This window comes from Bradysia coprophila, chromosome IV, assembly GCF_014529535.1.
Source record: "Bradysia coprophila strain Holo2 chromosome IV, BU_Bcop_v1, whole genome shotgun sequence".
Taxonomy (NCBI): Eukaryota; Metazoa; Arthropoda; class Insecta; order Diptera; family Sciaridae; genus Bradysia; species Bradysia coprophila.
Genome location: NC_050738.1, coordinates 2,507,110 through 2,529,097, shown reverse-complemented (window position 1 = coordinate 2,529,097; position 21,988 = coordinate 2,507,110). Strand labels below are relative to the sequence as shown.

Below are 21,988 nucleotides of genomic sequence, written 5' to 3'. Positions count from 1 at the left end.
AATAAAATACTCAAGGTTCGGCTGTGTGTCAGGGCATTGTACGACAGTCTTAACTCCCAAAGAACAGGCAAATTATTCTACAAATTTCCACCACTATTTCTCTTTCACCTTAAGAAAGAAAAAGAAACGTTCACGTGGTAATAAAACCATTTAAATTCACATTGAAATCATTAATGTGTCATGTTAATGTTACCTAACTTTCGTGATCATGCCTGGCATACCACACACACCACATGGTCAGCAATTAAATTGATTTCATTTAAATGAACTCATACTGTGCTGAAAGATGTTGTAAAAATTGTTCGTTTTGTTTACAAACAAACCATTTAAAAACAAAATAGACGAATAACAAACCCAACAACAGAAACAAAAACCGAATAAAACAACGAAACGAAAAAACGTATCACAGTTTTTAACGAGACCCTATGAAACGTAAAATAACTCTCTTTGTTTGCATGTTCTATATATTATTATGGTTGTGGATAAAGCACCTCTAATGCACCTCTTTTATTTTTCGTATATATATTTTTAATAGCTACAAGACAAGTCACGACATATTCACTAAATTGTTTTCTAATAGTAAATTCAGAGCTCGGATAACATTGAAAACTTTTTCCACTTAGAATACGGACGGATTCTTTTTCTCTGTTGTCTCTCTCTCGGTGTTTAAAAAAAAATTGGTTTTCTAAGGTTCAATTTAGTGTATTATATGCACGTTCCTTGTGGCGTTCAATATAAAACACATTATAACTGTTCATTTAAGTACTCGTGAGAAGACAATTTCTCTGGGTGGATGGTTGGTATACATATAACTATCGCATCTAATACTTGCAAGCTCATGCAATGTTATGTAATGTTAAATAATCTTTTCTTTATGATTTTTGTTTTCTAAACCAAATTGTATAGTTATGCTTATGCAAATTAACCTGACGTTTCGATGATCATGATGACGATGATATTGAATATATATATTTACATGATGCCAGTTGATATAGTTGTTTGATCGTTTTTTTTTCTCGTTTTTTTTGTGGAATATAATCGCATTTTATGGACATGGAATCTAACTGTTCTTCATTTGATTTTTCCAATATTTTTGCAATATAATCTTTGTGGCGACGTTTATTTATTCATTTAAAGTGCCACTAATTGTCGACGATATTAATTCGAACAAGGTGAAGAAGAAGATGAGATAAAACGAAAAATTTGTTAAGTGTTCATACGCGTCGAGCAATTATTTAGTCATTTTTGTTGGTTGTCCTATCTATTTATCTTCAGTATTTCACGGTATGATCACTGTACCATATGATTATTGTCGGTAACATAATATCCAACAGTATAATCTCGGTTCGTTGGACTGTAATTTCGTATATATGAGCTTCGTCTTCATCTCAGTTTTTTTTTTATTTCTCTATACTCTGTTCCCTGTATCGTTATCCGTTAATGATGACTTTAAGCGTGCTGGAATGACAAGTCTTAGTAATTGAAAATGAATGATGAGGTTAGACATGAGAATTACACTCGAGAATCTATACAAAAATTCATGCTGTTTGAAGATGTCAAAAAAAACGTTTTTCTTATTGAAAAACACATTTAACTATGACGAAGATGAAAAAATTGGTTTCGGACTTTTTAAATTGAATTCTTTTTTATTTGAATAAATTGATATTTCGTCAAACTAACTGATTTCCATACCAAAAACATAATTTATGCGTTCGGTTGAGCTATATGGTTCAATGATCCCAACGAAAATTGAACGAAATAAAAAATTTAATCTTTTCAACGATTGGTTTTATTGATTAATTATCGTGTCGATATCATCGAAAACAAATGTATTTCAGGACTATACCAGCGTGTGCACATCCCTTTTCAATCCAACAATCATTGATCAAAGAAATCCTTTTCATTTTACCTTTTCTGATATATATACGCAAGACCATCAATTTTGTTCAATTTATGAAACCGAATAACAACCAATTTTTTAACCTCTTTTATTTGCTTCTTGTCCGTTTAACATTGCATTTATCCATCCACATTTAATGCGTCTGGAAAAATGAGCCTAAGTAATACACTGTCTTAAGACAATACCCGCCATGACCTCGATCTCAACATTAATCATTAACTAATAACATACACCCAAGTTGCATGTAGAATGCCTAAACTGACAAACAATATGAACCAAACCATGCGAGTTGGATAATAAAATATTATGCTTATTGCGGGGAATATTTATGAATGTAAGTCCACCGTACTATAAAGTGCACATGAGATACATAAAGTGTAATATACTGGCATTTTATCGAACTGGGAATAGTTCGAGTGTGCTGATTTAATATGGCTATACAATGCTCAATAAAATGGAGGTTATGCTGCTTCTTACTATTATTGATAATAATGAAGTTTGAATTTGAATGCAAAGCTTGTGGTTTTAGAAAACTGTGTAATTTGACTTTATGGTTAGTACTTCATTTTGTCTAACCTCTTGACAGTTTATATACATTTCATTGAATCCTATTGTTACTGTTTTGCACATGTAAAAAATCCCACTTTCATATCTAAGCTGATCTATTCGGTTTTTCTCTCATTTACCATTTGAAATGGCATACTAAATGGGAGAAAATTCCAAGAAACCAAGAAAAACAGCGTAGATACGGAAGTGGGAGATTTTACGAGTGCAAAGCAGTAACCAGTAAAAGAATGATTTGTTTTTTAAACTAAACTAAGCTAAAACTTCTAATTTGCACACCTTATTGGCTTTGAAACCTTTAGTGTAGTTAATAAGGACCAAAAAAAGGCCGAACATTTACAGATCGGGTAGAGACAAACCAGTGATTGGATATTATTTGGGATGTTAAAAATGAGGTTTTGGAAGGGTAGCCCAAAAATCCCCTCCATACTTCCCCCCCCCCCTTTCAGCCCTTCAAACTTCAAATGCAGAGGCTTCTTGTATGAATTATTGTGAAGCGACGAATGAGCGTACAACATTGAGTGGGTACTCAAATGAAAGCTAAAAGATCAAAGTTTTTTTTTCTACAAAAAAATTTACAGAATTTTCCGATTTCCTCGCAGTTTTTCCAACTTTTCTTAAAAACGAAGTTTTAAATTTGAGGTTAAAGTTAAATATTTTTTTAATTTGTTCGCAACAATATTTTTTTCTTTGCTATTATCGTTTAGCATCCCATTACCAAACGTTTTACAAACAAAAAGTATTTTGATGTTCCGCAATTGAAGCACTTATCGTAAATTTTCATCAAAAATTGGTACCCTTTTTGTATGGCAATTTTTTTCGTCACCTTTAATTTTTTTTTTTTAGGTGTGACAGCTTTTGGGTTGGCTCAGAGTGCCTCAAAAACGAAAGAAAATAAGTTTTTAGATTTTCAAAATAAACCAGATTACAACTTCTTTAGTGACATATATGCATATTGTGAAAGACCTTCAATCGAAATTGTCCATTCACCCCCTTTTAGGTAAGTTTATTTTGCATTTTTTAGTCAGCTCTATTTCAAAATTTGCGAGAAATGGGGTCCCACCACATATTTCACATGCTAAGTCATAATTTTTTTAAATTGAATATGGAGTGTTTGGTATCGGTTAAAAGCTGAGAGTCGTAGCATTGTGATAGGGGTAATCCTACGGAGTCTGAGTCGATTTTGCTGGTTATAGTGTTCGACAAAGTTCGCCGAGGGTGGAAAATTTAAATATTTTAGCCTAATTCGAGATCGGAATCATTTTTGAAAATCTAAAAACTTATTTTCTTTCGTTTTTGAGGCACTCTGAGCCAACCCAAAAGCTGTCACACCTAAATAAAAAAAAAATTAAAGGTGACGAAAAAAATTGCCATACAAAAAGGGTACCAATTTTTGATGAAAATTTACGATAAGTGCTTCAATTGCGGAACATCAAAATACTTTTTGTTTGTAAAACGTTTGGTAATGGGATGCTAAACGATAATAGCGAAGAGAAAAATATTGTTGCGAACAAATTAAAAAAATATTTAACTTTAACCTCATATTTAAAACTTCGTTTTTAAGAAAAGTTGGAAAAAGTGCAAGGAAATCGGAAAATTCTGTAAATTTTTTTGTAGAAAAAAAAACTTTGATCTTTTAGCTTTCATTTGAGTACCCACTCAATGTTGTACGCTCATTTGTCGCTTCACAATAATTCATACAAGAAGCCTCTGCATTTGAAGTTTGAAGGGCTGAAAGGGGGGGGGGAAGTATGGAGGGGATTTTTGGGCTACCCTTCCAAAACCTCATTTTTTTACATCCCAAACAATATCCAATCACTGGTTTGTCTCTACCCGATCTGTAAATTTTTTGGTCCTTATTAACTACACTACTTCTCATTATTATACAAGAAATATTAGCGAATATGTTTCCTAAGGAAAGTCCGTTCCTTTCTTTCAATAGTATCCATGACCCGTTGTTCATTTGACGTATTTATAGGAAATCGACTTCCGTATGATTTGTACTTAGGTTTCGGTAAATTCACATCGATTTCCCAAAAATATGTCCTGTCCAGTAACTGAGCGTACAACGCTAAAAATTACAGTGAAAACAAATCTGACCCCGACTTTCATAATCTCTAAAATGTAAATATTTTCGTAAAGAAGATTTTGCTTCGATTGTGTTCCCTGCATTGTTCTATAAGCTCATTGAAACATCAATGAAACAAGTAAACAGCGAGATTGTGGTAAATGGTAAGGTATAGTTCCACCATAAATTGAATATTCTCTAACGAAACATCATAAGTTTTCATTTATCTACAAATATGGTAAAATATGTGGGAATTAGCGCAAGAAGTCAAACCTTAACTATGAATTCGATGAGCTTGACTATGGCCATTGTTTGCTTTTAAACAAACATTTATCCAGTCGAGTAATCGATGCTTAGTTTCGAAAATGTTTGAAGCTCTCCGAATCTGTTGTGTGTTCACAATTTATATGATCAGCAAACAAACATTAATTTCAACATCTCATTACTCATTATATTAGCATAGCATTTACAACGAATTCTTCAAATTTACAAATCATAATCATTACCGATTCAATATAACATCAAGTATCGATTCGATCGATACATCAATATAACTCCCTTTCAGTCGTGTACACTGTTGAGAGTCGAAATAACATTTTATTTTCGCATCATTCATCCGTAAAAATGATTGAATAAGACATGAAAAGAACCATTAGAAACTGATCAAAACTTGCCAATCATCATTTTAAAGTTATCGGACATTGAAGTTAAAATATAGAAGAAAAAAAACTAGCGAAAAAAACTCGAAATTTTTTTCGTATTCATTCTGGTCTCAGCGCAAGTCTCAGCGGTACTTTAAGAATCAATGATGTTCTTATGTTTTTAATCACTCTTCGCTACATTATAAGTTTGTGTAGCTCGTCTGTGTGGCTTGTAATGAGTGTGCGGACAAGAATTGAACATTTAAAAAAAAAACTGAAAAGATTATGCAAACAACTGCGTTTATTAGTAGCTAATAGATAAAATTTACCTCTATAAAATGTTGTTAAACATAAATATAATTACACCGTCCGTCCTCCGGACCAGATTCTGACGGATCAATAAAATTTAATATTATTTTGATTGAAGAGGCTTAGTGAGAGAGATGTATGTAACGGTTAGATTAGATTAGATTAGATGGGAGGGTGTAAGCCCAGCACCTAAGCCTCAGATGGGCCTGTTGTGCTATTGTACAAGTCTCTTGATCATATGGACTGTGATTTTACATCATATCTCTCCCGACTTAGATTGTTCACAAATCGACCGTGTGTTAACGTCCCATACGTTGTGAATTCTCCAAGCCGTGGGTGGTATGCGAATACCACAACCATCACTAATTGACCTGTACATTTTCCCAAAGATGGCGCTATCAACATTGTCATGTTGTAGCTCTTTCTACTATTGACATTATGTCGATATGGTTTCTTTTATGGAGAAAGCGAATGTTGGGTTTTTTGATATTTCCGACTTTGTTACGGTTACGGCTATTAGTTTTAGGTAATAGCAAGTGTCTAATCACCATAGGCCATGAGTTGCCTCTTCGTATAAATCGCCATGCCACCATGTGACTGAACTCGTTCTGGCGTTGCAGGTTGTAGCGTCTGAATGATTCGTATTTCGTCATATCCCTTGACATCCATACAACGTATCAATCAATAGATCTGTTAAACCTCGCGGTCATTTTGGAGTACAAGATAGTTTCTGTATCTTGGGATTGTACCACAGCAAATTTGTAAAAATTTGCTATGTGGTTTTGGGGTGTCAAATGAGAACCCGAAGCGTTTGTACCTTACCTGCACTAAAATTGACTGCCAGATGCCATACGGCAATGTGTCATTTTCGTACATTAATCGAGCACGTAATTTAGCATTAGCTTCTGGTAGAGTCGATTGTTAATCCGTAAACCGACGCCACGAAGCACATGTTAAATAACAAAGGAAATAACACAATTGTTGATATCGCACAATGAGGCGAGAACGACTTTATTGATCAAAGAGAAAATGACCTACGAGAACAACACTTTGACTTCGTTAATAAAACCTTTAAAATAATTTCACCATTTAAACATTACAGCAAAATAAAAACACCAAAGCCGTAAAAGTTGGCACAGAAATTAGACAAAATCGAAAATGAATTCACACACAGCCACACAAAAGAAACACTTTTAGAGAGCAACGCATAAACACGTCCGTTCTCTGTGACTGCCGTTGTCCAACCCCGTTAAGGGGCGGTTAAGAGCCATAAGAAATTAATTATGACGATAGTTCATATGAGATATGGTTGCAGTGGTAATAAATGTGAAACTGGCATTCATAATCGTGTGTTCATGAAATAAAACCGATTTTTTTGTTGCCTCAAAATGTTGACTTAGTTAAATGGTTTAACATCGAACGGTTATGAATCAGACCAACAACAATATCAATGTTAACTGATTCGACAATTGGAATTAATCCGAAAGAATATTTTCTTTGGATGTTGCTTCCGTAAAATTGTATATCAGTTCCAGTTGTCATTGTCACACGAATAGCAAGAATTAATACAACGAGCACTGTATCCACAACCGATGGAGATCTTCCAGAAATAACTAGTTATTCATTTGTTATCAACAGCAAGGATAGCAATAAGCGAAAGATCTTGATGAAAATGGTCTTTTATAGCAAAACGTATGTTTAAACAAATGAAGTAAAAGATTAGGTATGAAACATTAAACAACAGAAGTAGCAGAATTTGTCGCGATACGCTTTTAAAGACGTAACGCGAACATATTAACTCATAGTAAGCTGATAAACTGAAGAAGCGTCTTGTGTGAGCTTTAAACACGCTGAACCCGTCGCTATACTTAAACTAAAAGTGAATGCATCGCTTTCGTTTTCGTTACGATATTTTCATTTCAAAAAATTATTCCATCTAAATGTCCGCGCTGCCATGAACTTCAGTCTCATGGTTCCATTCACATTTACACTAAGCTCTGAACAATCTAAAATCTGTTTTTTTTTTCGAATTATTTATTTTGATCCAGTCTCAAGAAATCGGTATACGATTTAATACGTTCGATCAAAGAGTGTAAATTGTTGCAGTTGTATTGGTTCGACTTGTGTTTGAATTTCTGGTATGGTTTCAGCGACAACGCGAAAAAGCACACTACACTATTAAACAGATACATATTTGCTAAAATGAAAGTTATTTTTATTTTTTTGGCATTATAATATACAATGTGCTGCTGCACACAGTCGATCGTTATGTCTATTGAAACAAATTTAATATTTGAATATTAGTTCGGTTTGACCCAATTTTTAGTCATTTAAGAAAAAAAAGTGTCTTTCACCTCACATTGTTCTGCTGGTTTTTTTTTTTTAACGAAAATGTTATTTTATTATTGAGTTTACGTTTTATAGAATGTTTGCTATTGCTGCTATTGGAACAATGCGGAGCGATGAATGTATTTGCTTAGGTGTCATATGTCTTCACAATGTATTTTGGTTTATGTTTTTAGAGCCTCACAAATGCCACAAATACACAAGCGGGAAAAAAGTATTGAATGAAAGTCTTTGATCATTTTTGAATGTGCTTTGTATAAATAATTAATTTTTGGAGATATTACGCAATCGTTGTCCCCTCTCGCATTTGTGTCGCCGCTCTGAAAGAATAATCTTTTTTTTTCCTCTCTCTATATGTCGGAATTATTAATGAACGGTAATTAACAGAAAGTCGAACGGACAATTTTTTGTTATTGTGGCTTTTGGATTTCCTAATAATCATGTTTAAGTTCACTGTTCACCAAACAATCACTTGCGGTTTACAAATGCCCAGAATTGACTACACTTCAAAAACTGTCCTATTGTCTGAAGTCCATCGTATTATGATAATTTACATTCATTATGATGAATGCTCCGTGAAAAAAACATTTGTTTTTTTTCGCATCCGATTAATCATGAATGTAAGGAAAATTAGAGTGTAGAAAACAATGACATTTGCGACAATAGCGTTAAGTCAGCATTGAATATGATGGACGTTGTATAATTGAATAGAAAAAAATGCGAAAAAATGGACACGATTTGTGAGTTAGCAGAAACTCCAAACTTATAAACAATTTCCGCGAGAAATGAGCAGCCACAATGAAACTTGTTCGTTGGGACACTAATTTCAATAGCAATCACAGCTTCTAATTTCTAAAGTCATGATAGGATTTTTAACCAGTTGTTTAACCAGATGATGAACTGTGAACTTGGAGGTTTGCGATATTGTTTAGCGATTCACAAGAAATTTAGAAATTCAACTTTTATCAGGAGAGGGGTTACGGCGTCACTTCTCTTTTCTATATTCAATCAAAACTCTACCGATAGAGACCGATTCACTATCTCATTGAAAGATGTCGCTGCAACAAAACCAATGTTATCAGAAAAGTAATTATTTTTTACTCGACGGAGTCAAGTAAAATGCCATCGTATAGCACATTATCTCAGGACTTTAAAACAGCTATTATTTTTTAAATCGGTCCTATATCGGCTTGGCGATAAGAGCCTTAAAAAAGGATGTGATGAAACTGCAGCAAACGTTTTTTAAACCTTTATCCCCAAGCCGATATAGGGCCGATTGAAAAACTGATTACTGTTCCGGAGTCCTGAGATCATGTGATACACGATGGAATTTTATTTGACTAAAATCCGTCGAGCGAAAAATTAATTATTTTTCTGATGACATTGGTTTTGTTACATCATCGACATCTTTCAATGAGATAGTGAATCGTTTACTATCGGTAGAGTTTTGATTGAATATAGAAAAGAGAAGTGACGCCGTAATCTCTCTCCAGGCAATAGATACATGCATCGGAAACCGTATTTTTCATGTTTCAAGCACTACTTTCGACACCCTTAACATGTACAGTAACAGAAGGCACAATTTTATCAGAATATCACGACTATTTGTAGCTCTTTCTGTCACATTTTCTCTTTCGTACATACTTTACAAACGATCCCTAACAAGGGACAAAAAGTTAGAAAGTAGACAGAACTTCATGAATTGTGAAAAGTACGAATTCCGAATGTTTAGAATGTTATAGAAGGTTACATTGGATGCTGCGAAAGTAATTCGTTACATGACGTAACAATTTTGTGATAAATGCAAACTCTCAAGTGTTTCTTGTTGCTCAGAAACTTCAGTACATGTCTTTTCGGCGAGTGTGGAGTTTGTTTATCCGAGCCGAAGGCGAAGTATACAACTTCACTTGTCGAAAAGACAGTTACCGAAGCAAGTCGCTCAAAAAAACAAGAGTGAGTTTGCGAGTACCACAAAGTTGTCTCCGATGTAATGAATTACGTATTATAGCAGTATCCAATGAATTCTATTTTACTGCCTACGAAAATTGAATTTCCCCAAAAATTTACTAAAAGTAATCAACATGTAATCGATCATTTTCGCAGGGGGAAAATTGCTACGTAATGTTCAACTTTCGAATGGGGCAGGCAGTAAATAACTATTAAATGCTGCAATGTCGAAAAACGTACTTCTCACCTTTCAATGGTTCTTGTGATGCCCTTGGATCAATGAATATTCTTAAAATCTAGTTCTAACTGTTGTTTCCATCGATTCTAAACGAAAAGTAATCGAATTTGTTGTGTGTAATCAGTACTAGTATAGAAACGGTTTACTTGTATTGCTACAATGTGAGGCCAAAAGAAAAACTCATGAAAGCAAATTTACTCCAATGTATTAGCAGCTGAGATAAGTGAAGAACAGCCTTTAAATTACTACGGACGGCTCATATCTCATATCTGTTATCATCAACGACGACAAGAATTAATAAAGCGATCTAACTAAAGTCAACTTATATAGACAAACCTATGTTGAAGCAAACGAAGCGAAAGATTTTAATTTCAATCTGTCGAAAATACTTAGATCAAATCAAGTAATAGATTCGAAAACTCCCACCAATATGATTTCCATCTGTTAACAATTACGTCTACCTGCTCTCTAACTTTCTTAATACAACTGTTAGCAATGTAAATTGTAAACGCAATTTCTTTCCGAATAAACTAAACTTTTCATTTGTGTACATAGACTGTATCGAAAGTCTCATAATATGTAAATTGAAAAGCCGACATCTTATATTGACTCTAAATGACATATTTGCATCACTTAAAAAATGTGAAACAAATTATGTAATTTTATCGTTTCATTTTTAAATAGACAAGAAAACCATTTTCGAGCTAAACTTAAAAATGTTTGCTTATAAGAGTCAAGCGAAAAAAATGCTCTGTGTATGTTCCATGTTCCAATATTTAAATTTTTTTCTATTTATTTTTTTGTTTTAATAAAAATCGTCGGTAAATACGAAACATATTTTATAATAAAAAAAAATTATTTCTATCGGGAACAAAACACATTGCATATGTAATTTATGAAAAAGAAACAAATGAAACTTACCGAGTTCGAGAACAGCACAATCCACACGACTAGTGGCAAAATGATTTTCATTTTTGCTGTAAAAAAAAACAATAAAAATTAATTAATTAAATAAAAAATAATGAAACGAACAGAAGAAAAAAAGTAGTTAAGCGTAAAACAAAACAACAAAAAAACGTGTAATTAAAACCACCTAAAAATAACCAAGCACCAAGCAGTTCTTCAAAATTCCATTAACCATAACGCAAAAATTATTTTTATCGAAGAGAAAAAAAAGTGTTAGAAAAACACGGTCGGTAAACAATTAACTTATTCGATTGATTGTGAACTGACATTGTATCGAACAAGTAAATTATAAAGTCCATCCGACGACGATGGATGAAAAAACCGATTTAAAAGAACAACTCAAACGTCTTTAACACGTCGCCGATCTTCCTCGTGTATACACACAATCTTATATTGAGATAGACAATAATTACATAATTAAACTGTATATACGGTTGTTTAATGCGATGTTTGCATACATTACGTAAAATACAATGTCGGGATGACCTTACATACAATCGTTTTTTTTCTTCGTCTAATATTTACACGAATTTTTCACAAAAAAGGCAATTCATAGGAAAATATTCTCAGATCTAAATTAGTCGATTAGAAGATAGAGGTGAACTAATCAGGTGCTAATCGGGTAAAAAATGATGAATTCTCTTTGTCTTCGGCTTCGATAATTTTTTTATGGGATGTTCACTTGAGTCTCAATTTTGGCATAAGGAAAAAATTGAGATCTCCAATTACCGCTTTGTGTATCTTTTTTATGGCAAAATCGAATGACCTTGCGAACAAAAAAGTTGTTTATTTCTGATAAACATGACCAACTGGTTCAAGAATATTTTTGAAGTTATTCATTCCTTTGTACCAAAAAAAAATCTGTAAAAAGTCTAATGATAACTCTCTTTATGTCTGAATGATCTTTTCAATGATCTTTCCATATTTCAGACGAAAAAACATTGTTTCGGTTTTGATATAATTTAAAAAAAAAATTAAATCGTTAGAAGGTCAATAAAAACACTCGTGCCATTGCTAAGCTCTTGTTACACACAGAACCTTTGGTCTTGTAATTCTCAAGAATTTCCTGTAATATTCTCATTTCTAACGTCTCTATAAATATTAAGCTGGCTGGCTGCATAAACTCGTTATTTTTCAGTTAATAATGGCAAAGAGATGGCTAAACAGAAAACGTCCCATTCATCATATTAACTGGACACTATCTTAAGCAATTAATAACAAAAAAGCCATTGCATCAAATAAATAATGCGACCCAATATAACCTGTATACCATAGTTGCATACCGACTGTATTTTCCTTCGTTTTTTTTATTATTATTATTTCAAATTTAAAACATTTAATCTTTTCGATTTGAAACATAAATTTCCCTTGTAATTGCAACTGGAATATTATAAGACCAAGAGTCCAAGAACACTCTAGCCATTTCAGAGAGTTACACGAAGAGAATTTTATTATAAATTGTGTTGTTTAGAATCATGAATGTTTTGTTGTTGTTGTTGTGTAAATAATATTATGGGGATATGTTAGACAACACCGCTATAAATTGGTTGTTAAGTAGGTTCTTCGATATATATACAAGAATATTCTTACAGTAACTGTAGATAATGCACACACACCGGCGATTGTGTGGGTAATAAAATTCTGATTTTTATTTTTCATAATAATAAAATCATCATAACGATTAAAGATTACGTCGGAAATGTAGGGAGTCGAATATGGAATCTGAAACATTTAATGAAGACAAATCAGCTTTTATGCCGAGCACCCATTTGTACAACGAAAATTCTCTGCTATTCAATGAAAATCATAAAATTATAAAAATATTTTTTTTATGTCTCGTACGCCGTCGTCATAAAACTGTGTGATTGAATGTCATCAAAATGTTTTACACACAAAAAAAAAGTATGAAGAAGAGAAACACTTGAGTAACGACTTCTTGACATCTGAGTGCATTACCGACATAGCATTGTTTAAATGAAGGCAACACAACAAAAGACAAAATCGTAAAAAAAGGAACAACAACAACAATAACACGAAGAAGAAGTAGAAAAAAAAGTTTTTGTTTTCATCTTCATTGGAATACACTCTTTTCTTCATTGACCAAAACGTATTATACGAATTTTGTATTGAGACATGAATGAAAGAACTGTTTTTCATGCGGTTGGTTTCGGCACAGGTGCGTCTTATGCTGTGATCCTATATATATGTATAACGCTATCATCCGTATTGTCTTTGAAGTCATAAGATATTCAAAAGTAATCATAATAAAGTAAATACGAAAAAAAAAGAGAAGCAACAACAAAAACAAACTTTGAGAGACTTAGAGGAGTTGTATTCAAAGGCATTTGGAATGTTATTTGGTTTGTTTGTTTATTTAAATAGAAAAAAAAAAGATTTTTGTTGATAATGGATCTGTTACTGGGGTAACTGTGGATGAAGTTGTAGAAAAATAAGAAATTAAGGGAACGAACTTTGAAATATTCACAAACGATGACTGGTATTTCTCCACATCAAATTCTTTCTTTTACCAAAAAAAAACACTTCTTGAGAATCCACAACAAATTTACCGAAAAACAAACTCGGCAAAAACGTTTGCTATTTGTTAACGGAGAATATTCAAACACTAGAGATCAATCTTTCGAGATACGCTGTAGACCGAAGAAGTTAAGATTTATATATCGAAACGATGTAAGGGTCTTCATTCCACCTTTGTCGGAGATTTTTGTTTTTTTGTTTAATCAAATAAACACAAAAAGGGATGCGTTTGTTGACTCAAACTCAAATGGTCGAAAGAGAAGAAAAAGTTCTTCACAAGAATCTCTTTATCGTAGACTTTGCGCCACTTGCACCTTATTTTCAACTTATTCAAAAGTAAAACAAGAAAAACACTTTCACAAAACCAAAGTGTTTCAGTTTTACTTTTGTTCCAAGCTCATCATTCGTCTACATGAATATTCATCACTATCAACGTGATTGAACGAAATTATTAGCAATCATAATCAATCTTCAAGTGTTACAACAAATTACATCGGTAATGTATGCCGACAACGCCAGCTCGTAATAAATGTGTCCTTAAGTTTACCCGGACAGGGTGACTCATAAAAGTGGATTATTTAAATTAAAATCCAACGAACGGTTTTGATTTTGAACAATATATCACTCTTGCAAAAAAAAAGTAAAAGATTTTCAGGTCCGGAAACGGTTGTCTTTCGAGGTTACAATAAATTTATATTGAATCTCAACAAAACCATACCGCGCCGTATAAGGTTAAAGACATTCAGACCAACACATTTTGACATTCAATTTCATTTTTCTTTTACATTTTGCAAATATCATTATATTGGAAGTGGGAAACCAAGACAGTAGATTTATTAACTTTTTCAAATGCTAAATTGCAAATTGCACTCATTCTCCATATATTATACTTTGAAGAATAAGAATATAATTTATTAGCAGCAGTGTGCATAAAAATAGCAGCATGTATGGTGCAGATGAACAGAACAGAAGAATAAAAATTGTGTTGCATACAAAAACAGTTGTAAAATGAAACATTGTAATGATCATAGATAGCTAATAATGTTGTTTAGGTCATCGCTCCCTATTCGCACCACTCTTTGAAAATTCATTACACAAGTCGGCCAGTGTTGGGTTCTCTTTACTTTTGCCATATTTACTTCATTAAAATCTAAGCGATTGAAATAAAATGCATCAATGTTTTGTATTACCTACATATGCAGATAATACCTCAAATGGCATGAGTGCGATTTATGTCATAAATAAATCTAAGCTCGGTCTTCCGGTGTGCGCAAATTGTTGTGCCGATCAAGCAAACATTTTGCGATCGAAAAACTCACTGTGACAATTTCGAGTTCGAGAGTGAATAAATGATGGAAAATGTATGTTTCGTTTAATTGAATTTAATTCGCCTCACACTGCCAGTGTGATAGAATTTTAGAAAAATAAATGGCAACCAGTTTCAGTTTTAATAAAATCGATTTTAAGAAAAAGAAAAAAAAAAATTTCCTGCTGCCATCAGAAGTGATTACACTTCACTTCACAGATTAAATTGATGTGATGCTCACCAGAAATTGACTGCATAATTTGTTAGTTAATTCTCGAAATGCTGTTCAACAGATCCTCCAATAAGATAAGAAAATTGTTTTCGAATGGGAAAAACGGCCATAAGTATACACACACGTTGTATATTACATTCAACGTTTGGATGGAAAAAAGTCAAACAACCCATCACACATGTATACGAAACATATAACATCGACATATCCGAACAGATTATGCTGTGTGAAAAACTTATGACACCTCTCTCGTTGGAAATGGAAACGAATTACAAAAAAGAAAAATATTACACGATGACTTTGACTTCTGTCTCGAATGAGATGAGTTCTGTTGGTTGTTTTTTTTTCCTTCTGGTACGTACGTTCGTTGTTCTTCTTCACTACATGAAGACCTTTTTTTTATTGTTTTGGAATTTCAGTTTGTTTTTAGATGGTTTTGATAGTCTAAAATTACGTGTTGCATTAATCAACTGATCTTGCAGCTCTCAGGTGATGGAAGGTGAGATGTTTTCTCATGTTTTCGTTGATGATTGATTTTATGGCTCAATTCAATGATATAATTAATTTAGAGCTCGTACCCGTTTTTAGCGATAATAAACTCGAGTGCGGATGAATGTTATACATTGTGGAGCCGTAAAATTATAATAAATAAACTCGCTGAGAATCGTGATGTTCTTAGTGCTTTCAGAACCAGCAAATGATTGTAAAGAGCAAGGTACTTTCCTTATTTGTTTACAATATTGTAGACATGTCAACACCAACAAAAACTCGGATTATGCTCTTAGCACTTAATATGGCTATGCCTATATGGATGTGTTTGAGAGAAAAAAGGCTTTCGGCGATAATTGTTTCAAATTATGTTCGAGTTAAGTGTCAGTCCATTTAATTCTTTAAGAGAAAAGTAACTTCGTATTTGTTGGATAATTGGAATCGAAATGCTAGACAATCGTTTAAATAGCCAACAAGACTCCTTTTAGGAGAACAGGTTGTGTGTAGACGTAGGTTTTGATAATGATTCTTGTTTTAATGTTTAATTAACAGAACGCAAATCGAAAGAAAAACAAACTTTTTTTAATTCGTTTATTGATTCAAGACGGAAGTCAAAGACATAAAAAATAGTTGAAAGAATGTCTACGTATTCCTTCCAATGCCTTATTGAACCGCAAGAACAATTTTTTTTTTCGTTAAGTTCGTAAATTACAAATTTTTATTCTCCCATTATCTAGAGACTTAATTGCAGTAATTAATTCGAAATAAAATAATTAAATCACTCCGCCCACATAGCCACATTTTGATACAATTGGAATCGGAATCAAAGCACATTCTTCACCAACTTATGCAAAAAGCGGTTGAACTTGATGTGGCATTTTTAGTTGAAAACTTGCAATCAAATTTATTCAGAAAACCGATTCGGTTGGCGTCAACGGAATTCGTTGTAGAAAAGATCACAAACTTTTTTGAGAATATTTTTTTGCTTGGTTCGGGGGATTGGGTTTTTTTTTGATGACCAAATATCTTGTTCGATTGCATCTCTGCATCGTTATACGACATCAAAAAAAAATTAGCATTGAACTTGATTTTGGCACCGACGATGTATTTTCAATAGTTATATGCAAAAGCATAACGAATATCGCATTAAAGCGTAACGATATCAATTTAAATCGGTTGTACCAGCCAACTCAAAATACACAGGTAACATTTGGCATATTAATTTCAGCAAAACATTCCGTTGTATAACAATAAAATGTTATGATTATGCCAAAACCGTATTTAAATGAAGCATTCAGAATTCAAACAACGAAATTTTTTGAAAAGGTTAACAGTTACATGCGATGCACATTTTTGTGTTGTTTCAGTGTTGTTAAAAGGAAATGATCATCATCGGCTGTGTTAAAACGTGTAAACTTTTCTGGAATGAAGTCATCATCTAAATTTACAATAAAAATTCACATCGCTTTATCTGCGCTTCCTTCACCCATATTCTCTAAAAACAATTTTATATTCAAGATTCAAGCCACAATTTTTTTTTTCGTTCGTTCGTTCGTTCTTGTTTCTTTATTTTATTTTACATTTTATAATAAAGTCTAAAGTGGTTTCATTTAAATTATTCATCATTTTATTTGCACTCGTACACTCGTACTCATTATATACGTGTGCTGTCCTACGAGCTACGAGAGAGATTGTGTTCAGAAGAATTTTCATTGAAGAAAAAAAAAACTTAATTAACAGTTAAATGAATTAAATTATTTGCAAAATGAAAAACTGGTTCTCATTTTATTCACAACGACATAACGTTTGGGAATTTATTAACGCCAATTAGGCGTGTGATTGGTGTTTATTGGCACAAAAAAATGAGCAGTATGACTCACGTCCATCCCTCAAAAGGTCACGGTTTCAAATCACACCTTAGACAGCTAAGATATTAAAATAAAGATCTTTCGTATCAGGTACAGTTTATAGTCCATGGATTCCCTCATATGAAAGTAGGTTCTCAGTCTATGAGCATTTGATTCTTTCACCGTATACAGACAACAAACATATATTATTAGTTGCCGAATCTGTTACTTCATTTGTCAAAAGTGTTGTCTAGTGTTGGATGAACAATCTTTTACTTCAACAAGCTTTAATATGAATTTTAGTTGTAAAAGACAACATTATGACCACAGATGACCAGCCAACATCGGCTTCCTTTTCATGAATTATTCATTAGAAGTTGGATTTCATGTCAATCGAAAAAGAAAATTTTTTGTCATGGACTTTCCTCCTTTCACGTAATTTATAACGAATTTAAAAAAAAAAATCGTTCACAGTGAGTAACTTAAGGCATCTCTGTGTTGTCATCTGTACTACCTATTACATCAATCATATATTTTTGTACGATGCAAATAATGCAAATACGGCAATTAGGTTCCAAACAATTTTTTTTTTTTTTTTTTCTTCGGTGCAAAGCATTATTATAAGATACTTTGCTTCGTATTATATGCCAAAAAAATGTTTAATTTTTTTTATAGAACACTTTGAACACGCAAAAAATCATGAAAATTCGAATCGGAATACACTCCAGAGTGTATTTCGTTTCGTCAATTCGTTTTTTTTCGTTATTTTTTGGGTTTTCAAAATGCTTTATAAAAAAAAGTAAACATTTTTTTGGCATATAATACGAAGCAAAGTATCTTATAATAATGTTCTGCATCGAAGAAAAATAAAAAAAATTGTTTGGAACCTAATTGTGACTGTCCATCTATACATTTTTCGATAGATGTAAAGCATGCCAGTGAATAATCATCAAATCTATTACTTATGTTGTTAAAGTCGTTTTATATAGTCTGATGCAAAATCTACTACTTGATTAGTAAAAAAACATTCGTTTTTCTATATAAGAGAAAGCTTAACTGATCTCATCGCTTATTTTTATCGTCTATGTCGATAACAGATGACTGATTATGTTTTTTTCTCGATTGGTTTAGCCGATTGGATCTGGATGACGTTACATAGATTTTGGATCAAATTTGAGGTTTTGAAAAACTCCCACACGTTGGAAATTCCATCGCAAAAACGTCTTGCTTATGATGATCATGCACATTGAAAAAGTTTACTCAACAAGCACAAATAACTGCAAAATTCTTGATCACCATATTATAACCCATCCGTACACAAGCGGAATAGCAATTTTAACGGTTTCCGATCATAATGTGTCAAAACTTCATTTATCTTGTGAAGCCATTTCGCACAATTTATGTTTTATGCATAGACATGGCACAGGTTTTTTTTTCATTATATGAACAACCGATTTTAATTCACCAATAACCTATTGAAAATGCATACATAAATTGACGTTAAAAAATTGATTTTGAATACTTGTTTGGTTGGCTATAGAGATATTTACAGGTTGAAAATCTCTTTCACTGTGCGAAACGAAAAACGGTAGACTACATATCGTGTTTTTCGTCTTCAGGTCGTTTGGAGGAGCTGTTTCGTTCATCTATCTTCAAATTTATCGTTTTTATAGAAAGAAATCGTTGGAGAAAAAAAAAACTGATAATAAAATGAAAACAACGCGAGAAAAAAAAAGGTTCGCATTAAACGATCATAATGTGTGTATAAACGTTGGCAGTATATACATATAGTGTGCAGAATATATTTTGCACAATATAATGTTCTTGGATGAGAGACTTAGCTGATTTAATTATAGATATTCTTTCGTTTCCTACAACATTCTGTAAATGTTAGTTAACAACATGTTGCGGTGGTATACATTTTATAAAATTCATAACAACAAAAATATAGGAATCATGGAAAGCAAAACTTTTTAAAAGTTTATAACGGCGTATGGAAATTGCTCTATAATTAATATTGCCACAGGTATATTGGACACTATTTGTTTTAGTATTATAATGTACTTTACACATCAATTACAGTACACACACACTCTTTTTATGATGTATGGACATGATAATGTATTTAACAGTTGTACAAATGCGAAATTATAAAAATAAATTTATTCCAACTCTTCAAGGAAAGTAATTTTTCTCTCAATGTAACGGGTGCGACAATGACAATCAATTATACGATAGATACCAATGCACCGTTAACTGTTATGTTAAGTACATGTCTCTCGGGGTATTTACAACTATTAATTTAATGTTAAACATGCTGCCAGCCAGAAACAGAGTGATATCAATTTTTCACACGTTTCATAGTCTATGCAAAAAAGAAATGAAAAAGAAAACTGCGTGCCAATAATACACCCTCTCCCGGGTATAAATGGTCATCATTTTTGAATTGTATACGTACAATCGAAGGTCTCATTTACATAAATCGAATCTGCCATATTTCAAGCGTGCTTTGCATAGAAATTAAATATCTCAACCATCAACCGAAACATATTTAAAATAATAAAAAGTCGTTAAACTGCTGGATGATGCTTCCGACACAGAGATCTGTACGAATTTTTTTCTTTTCCTTCTTCAACGCCTCAGTATATCGGTTTCCAGCTACTCACAATTGGATACCTTCACGATCGTTTATGCTTCATTTGATTTTCAATAGTTTTATAATCTGAAATACCTGCCAACGTGAACCTCCAACCACACAGTGTTGTGTACTCAGTTGTGAGCGCGTTGCGTCAGTCGTTTTAGATTTGTTTCTTTCATAATGGCATTTTTTTTTCCACCGCGGTGCATCTTTTTCTATTTTTTGTTATTTTTCCTTTTTTTTTATTAAAGTAGGGTTGTCCGACATACTCGTGCGTGTAATATGATCGCTAACACTATCTGGTGTACTATCGACTGAAGCATATTAGCTTGGAATTGTTACTCGTAATTAATGAAATAAAACGCAAGAGAACACGAAAGAGAACATAAAACCCTTTCCGATAGGAATTACCTCGTTTTTTTTTACCATAGAAATGTTGGCTGCTTTGAACTTACTGAATTGGTAAATGAGTGGTTAACACACAGCACAGCAGTAGTAATACGATTTACAGGAGAGGTAAAAAAAAATATTGAAAAATGAAAAAGCTGATAAACAACAAAGTTTTTTTTTTCAATTATACGTTTGTACATCTGTAATTCTTGTGCTGAAGAAACGAAAATATATGATCAATGTGCAACATAATAATGGAGGTGCTGATCAGATCGAATACATAGAGACTTTTCACTGTGAGAAAACCAATGAATCGAATCGGAATAAAAAACATTTTTATCGAATTGATAGGTAAGGAAGAGTTCATCGTTCAGAATATCGGTTTGCACGCATCAAGTGTTTCCGGATATGCTCCAGAATTTTGTATGAACGAGGCGAGACAGTGGATTCCAGTTCTGATACAAAAATCTGCCTTGACAAACCACGAAGGGTTACCATACCACTCCTGACACACGGAGCTCAAACTCTCATGATAACAAAGACATCATCACGATCAATGAAACTAAAATGTTTCAACGAGATCGAAAGGTTATAGACCGAGAGTACTTACGATTCTCTGAGAGTTCTATATCTCGCAGTTGCAAAGGCTACGGAACGAGAAGATGAGGCTCACAATTTTGCGAAACATTGGGAACTGCCTTCACTAACTCTCTGCTTCCACAAAATATATTCTTATATACTCAAGTCTATGCGGAACAGAGAACGGTTCAGTTGTTCAGTTGTTCAGCTTGAAGTGAATGTGACATTAATGCGAACGTATTTAAAAATAAACGACGCCGCGAAAAGCTCTTTTAATTAAATTAATTTTCTGCAAAATAATCATAAAATTATGATGAAGTGTTTTGCTCTTTAAAGGCAAGACTATGAAAGCAGCAAAAGTGCTTTCAATTCACCATCAACATCGTAACGTTATGAAAAGATGACATCTGCAATGCTAGTGCAACCTTAAACATTATGCCTATTTAATACACTTCATTGTTAACAGCCTTGTCTGCAAAACGTAATATCGAGAGAGTGTGTTTGAAGTTTTTAATCTACCACAGCGACTCTGGCGGGAGTACACCAAGCGGATGTAATCAACGATTGATGGCAGGTAATTTAAATTCATTTAAATTCATTATCTAACAAGTCAATGAAGAAATTACGAATCGTTTTAATGGGTTGTCATATTGTTAAGAGCTACAATAAATGAACGGAGCTTATCGATAAGTAGAGGATATTGTTAAAAATGACAACATTCAGCCTGCAGCGCAAAACAGTTTTATGACTGAAACATTTATAGTTTCCTTGATTTATCACCCGAACCGCATTCAAATTGGTTTAACGAGAAACTGAAAGTATTGAACGATTTACTGTGAATTCGATTTATTATTGAAGTTCATTTGAGCTACACAATCTTTTACATCAAAGAACAAAAATAATTTTAAGTGAAATAACAAGTTTGCGAGTGCCCACCGGTTGGTGTACGGTCAATGTCATTTTAAACGTCCTTACTCTGCATAATTTGCATTA

At 32.9% G+C, this 21,988-nt stretch overlaps 1 protein-coding gene across 1 annotated transcript in view; it reads right to left on the bottom strand.

Annotated features, from left to right (window-relative positions):
* The window catches only part of LOC119066469, a 226,056-nt gene that overhangs the window by 170,226 nt on the left and 33,842 nt on the right, over window positions 1-21,988 (bottom strand). The window contains 1 exon segment of the mRNA XM_037168975.1: window positions 10,935-10,990. Coding sequence (XP_037024870.1) covers window positions 10,935-10,990 — 56 coding nt within the window.